This window comes from Salmo trutta, chromosome 13 (genome assembly GCF_901001165.1).
Source record: "Salmo trutta chromosome 13, fSalTru1.1, whole genome shotgun sequence".
In the NCBI taxonomy this organism is placed as follows: Eukaryota; Metazoa; Chordata; class Actinopteri; order Salmoniformes; family Salmonidae; genus Salmo; species Salmo trutta.
The window spans coordinates 14509905-14515091 of NC_042969.1; the positions used below are offsets into that span (position 1 = coordinate 14509905).

The 5187-nt window shown below is 44.7% G+C and overlaps 1 protein-coding gene across 2 annotated transcripts; it reads left to right on the forward strand.

The window, feature by feature from the left end:
* Window positions 1-372: 372 nt before the first annotated feature.
* On the forward strand, window positions 373-3424 carry LOC115205267 (PDZ domain-containing protein 11). 2 transcript variants are annotated; one of them, XM_029771057.1, is made up of 6 exons: window positions 373-440; window positions 1649-1752; window positions 1863-2003; window positions 2230-2328; window positions 2649-2709; window positions 2853-3424. In XM_029771057.1, the coding sequence occupies exons 2-6, from the start codon at window positions 1660-1662 to the stop codon at window positions 2885-2887; spliced, it is 429 nt and encodes a 142-aa protein (XP_029626917.1). In that variant the 5' UTR covers window positions 373-440; window positions 1649-1659; the 3' UTR covers window positions 2888-3424. The 2 variants fall into 2 exon arrangements, with proteins under 2 accessions (XP_029626917.1, XP_029626916.1); XM_029771056.1 differs by lacking the exon at window positions 373-440 and adding an exon at window positions 462-676.
* The last annotated feature ends 1763 nt before the right edge of the window (window positions 3425-5187 follow it).

Here is a 5187-nt window from a genome sequence, read left to right on the forward strand (position 1 = left end):
AGAATAGTAAACACAGCCAGCAAAGTAATTGGTCGACCAAAGGCACATTTGAGCAGCCTGTTACACAAGGCAACCAAAAAGAAGGCACTGGCTGTTATTGGCGACCTCTACCACCCTCAGTTCGAGAGACTTCCCTCTGGCCGGCGCTTCAGAATGCCCAAGGCCAAGAAGAATGTGTTCAAACATTTAATTTGTTCCTTGTGCTGTTGGCCTGTGAAATGCAAACTAAATTATATCAGTATATGTACTTATCTATCCAGTGCATGCAAAATGATGGACTGACTGATTTAAATGTATATGATGTGACCCTTTCAATGGAAGGTGATTCTGAAGAAACATTTCCATCCTTCATGGACAATAAAGTTGTATTATTTTCTATGCAGTTACCCATGACTCGTCAGCAGGGCGTGGCTTGAAGGGGAAGTTGTATTTTTTGCCTGGTAAGATTGTTGCTATTTGTAGCTAGCTAACAGTAGATTACATTAATAAAATAACGGTGTTTATATTTTGGATTCATTGTAACATTTAAAGTAATCTGTAGTTTACTTGCTACACTTGCGTTATTTTGTCAGAATGACGGCGTACAGCTTGTAATCACCGCCTAAGCTAGCTAGCTAACTGGTGATAGCTAGCGAACAACATATGTCAGGACAGGTTGCTAACATGGAAAAAGCAGGTACTAATGGCTGAGCCAGTAACGTTTATGGAATTTGATGCGAGTCCCTGTTCAATAAGTTATTGTCTCGCTTATACTGTTATTGCAGAGACAAACCTCCTGTGATTATTTATTGCCTTATTTAGCCAAATTGCCTGTACATCTGTAATCTTGCCAGTGTAGAGTAAGGTCTCTAAATCCTCTCGCCTGTCCATGACCAAATTAACCCCTCCCTTTTCGAAAAAAAAAAGTAAGTTGCACCCCAGCAAAATCCTGAATCGCTAATTAAGCAGTGACGCAAAACAACGCAGCGCACTTGACGGGAAAAATTGTTCCTCGTTGAAACCGCTAAGAGCCAATTTATGCTTGATCTGAAATTGTAGGCTTCTGGAGGTACGCAGAGGCCAAATTTAGCTCTGTATCGCATCGCCGTGTGCTTCTCAAATGTTTTAACAGTGCAGCGACGCATTGTAACAATGCCAAATTGAGCACTGCATCTCAGTGCAAGAGGCATCACTGCAGACCCTGGTTCGAATCCAGGTTGCATCACATCCGGCTGTGATCGGGAGTCCCATAGGGCGGCGCACAATTGGCCCAGCGTCGTCAGGGTTTGGCCAGGGTAGGCTGTCATTGTAAATAAGAATTGTTCTTAACTGACATGCCTAGTTAAATAAAGGTTAAAAAAAATATATGTATATAATTAAATTGGTTGACAGTAGGTGGGGGTGGGAGGTCCTGTATAAACACAAACTCACTTCCTTGACAACTTCCTTCACAACAGCTCTGCACTGCTCCGCGAAGCGCAAGAAGTATGAATGCCCTGACTTCTGCAGAGGCCGTATCACCGTAAATGCTGCACGGCCAGTGCAGACTTCAGATTGACCATGCAGCGCCATTTAGTGTCCCCAGCCTCCAAACAGACATAACATATTGTTTTGGAGAGACTATTGCGTGCTGTAATGATCACTGCCTATGCTTTTTTTTAACCAATAGGTTTTGAAACCATGGACCAAAAGATCCCGTATGATGACTACCAACTCCCAGTTGTCTTTTTGCCTTCCTACGAGAGTCCCCCAGCATGGATAGCCCCGCAGGAGGTATGATCCTGACATGACATCCATACCCTGTCGTAACACTGGCAACGTTCAGACTAGGGCGTCGCCACCACAGATCTTCAACGATGTTCCCTTTGTGTCTGTCTGTGTAGCGGATCCACCATCATGACTACAACAATGAGCTGACCCAGTTCCTGCCACGCACCATCGTGTTGAAGAAACCTCCAGGGGCACAGTTAGGCTTCAATATCCGTGGGGGCAAGGCCTCTCAGCTGGGCATCTTCATCTCCAAGGTGTGTGTGTGTGTGTGTGTGTGTGTGTGTGTGTGTGTGTGTGTGTGTGTGTGTGTGTGTGTGTGTGTGTGTGTGTGTGTGTGTGTGTGTGTGTGTGTGTGTGTGTGTGTGTGTGTGTGGGGATGAGGCTGGTGCTACTGCCCATGCAGGGCTGATCTACCTAGCCTACACTTCTAAGGCTCCGAAAGGTCGGCATCTCCTTCATCTCTCTGTGTGTGTATGATAGGTGGTCCCAGATTCGGACGCCCACAGAGCAGAGCTCCAGGAGGGAGATCAGGTGCTGTCTGTCAATGAGGTGGACTTCCAGGACATAGAGCACTCGAGGGTCAGTGATGTACTGTAGAATGTACACACCAGTGGAGGCTGGTGGGAAGGACTATGGCTGGAATGGAATCAATGTAATGGTACCAAACACATGGCAACAATGTGTTTGACTCTGTTCCATTGATAACATTCCAGCCATTACAATGAGCTCATCCTCCTATAGCTCCTTCCACCAGCCTCCTCTGGTACACACCACACTATACCTCTTGATAAATCTCATTACTTCATTTTGTACTGCAGCACTAACTTATGTTTATAAAAAGGTTCACACTTTTCGGGCATACATTTGTCACTCATAGAAAACATTTCATCTCCTCTCAGGCTGTTGAGATTCTGAAGACTGCCAGAGAGATTCTGATGAGGGTGCGCTTCTTTCCCTACAGTAAGTGTTGCCATCACCTGCTCCGCCATCTAATATTTTAGAAGGTGCCTAAATCGTATCTGATGCCATTATTGCCTCAGTTTCTCCTCTCCAACCTGTGAAGTTTTAATAACGGTTGTTATATAACTTCCTGTTTCCCATAGACTACCAGAGACAGAAGGAAAGGACTGTGCACTAGGTGGCAGAAGAGTTCCCCGGGAGAGAGTATGTGAGTGTCGTCTCGTAGGAGTTGATGTCCTTAGTGGATAGACCTGCACTTCACTAGTGTCCTCCTCCCATAGACTTCAGTCTCCGTTTCAAGGATGAACGACCGCATGACTAACTGGATTCATTCACATTTACACCCCAGGACCACGTAAAGACAGTGCATTCCCCTTCTGCATACTAAACGATGCACACTGCTTCAGATGCTGAAAGGATGCTGTTATATCAGGTGTTCACTCACTTACACAGTGAGTCGTGCACTGAAGACACTGTTTTCTCTGGTGTTGATGCTTAGTGTTTCTTTTATATGCAGGGGACCTGGAACATTATGGTATGCAAATAGTATACATTACTCTAAGTAAACTACGTCAACTGAAGTGCATGTCAAAGGGACACATTCTTAAGGGAAGATATCACTTTAACTCACCTCTGACCCGGAGTGTTTTGAATACTAGGTTTTAAACTGGTTACCCCAATTGTGTGTGTATATATATCTCAGCAAAAAAAGAAACGTCCTCTCACTGTCAACTGTGTTAATTTTCAGCAAACTTAACGTGTAAATATTTGTATGAACATAACAAGATTCAACAACTGAGACATAAACTGAACAAGTTCCACAGACATGTGACTAACAGAAATGGAATGTGTCCCTGAACAAAGGGGGGGGGGTCAAAATGAAAAGTAACATACAGTAACAATCAGTATCTGGTGTGGCCACCAGCTGCATTAAGAGGGCTGCACCAGATTTGCCAGTTCTTGCTGAGATGTTACCCCACTTTTCCACCAAGGCACCTGCAAGTTCCCGGACATTTCTGGGAGGAATGGCCCTAGCCCTCACCCTCTGATCCAACAGGTCCCAGATGTGCTCAATGGGATTGAGATCCGGGCTCTTCGCTGGCCATGGCAGAACACTGACATTCCTGAGCAGTATGGCTGGTGGCATTGTCATGCTGGAGGGTCATGTCAGAATGAGCCTGCAGGGAAGGGTACCACATGAGGGAGGAGGATGTCTTCCCTGTAACACACAGTGTTGAGATTGCCTGCAATGACAACAAGCTCAGTCCGATGATGCTGTGACACACCACCCCAGACCATGATGGACCCTCCATCTCCAAATCGATCCCGCTCGAGTACAGACCCTGGTGTAACGCTCATTCCTTCGACAATAAACGCGAATCCATCCATCACCCCTGGTGAGACAAAACCGTGACTCGTCAGTGAAGAGCACTTTTTGCCAGTCCTGTCTGGTCCAGCGACGGTGGGTTTGTGCCCATAGGCGACGTTGTTGCCAGTGATGTCTTGTGAGGACCTGCCTTACAACAGGCCTACAAGTCCTCAGTCCAGCCTCAGCCTATTGCGGACAGTCTGAACACTGATGGAGGGATTCTGCGTTCCTGGTGTAACTCAAGCAGTTGTTGCCATCCTGTACCTGTCCCGCAGGTGTGATGTTTGGATGTACCGATCCGGTGCAGGTGTTGTTACACGTGGTCTACCACTGCGAGGACGATCAGCTGTCCGTCCTGTCTCCCTGTCTTAGGCGTCTCACAGTACGGACATTGCAATTTATTGCCCTGGCCACATCTGCAGTCCTCATGCCTCCTTGCAGCATGCCTAAGGCACGTTCACGCAGATGAGCAGGGACCCTGGGCATCTTTCTTTTGGTGTTTTTCAGAGTCAGTAGAAAGGCCTCTTTAGTGTTCTATGTTTTCATAATTGTGACCTTAATTGCCTACCGTCTGTTAGTGTCTTAACGACCGTTCCACAGGTGCATGGTCATTAATTGTTCATGGTTCATTGAACAAGCATGGTAAACAGTGTTTAAACCCTTTACAATGAAGATCTGTGAAGTTATTTGGATTTTTATGAAATATCTTTGAAAGACAGGGTCCTGAAAAAGGGACGTTTCTTTTTTTGCTGAGTTTATAGACATATACACGCTTCGGAAAGTATTCAGACCCCTTGACTTTTTCCACATTTTACGTTAGCCTTATTCTATAATTACATAGTTTAAAAAAAAATTGTTGCATGTTGCATTTATATTTTTGTTCAGTGTGTGTATACACAGTTTAATGATATTCAAAAAACCGTTATAATGGACTGAGGACCTGATAATGCCTTGATACTGTGTAAAAGATTAATTACATTTAATATGAAATGTTTTGATTATCTAAGATAAAAATTTTCCAGACTAACTATTACACAAAAAAACTGTAGAACTATTATTACCTAACTTAAATTATATTTGACCTAACGTGTCGACTATTAAGGTGCCAA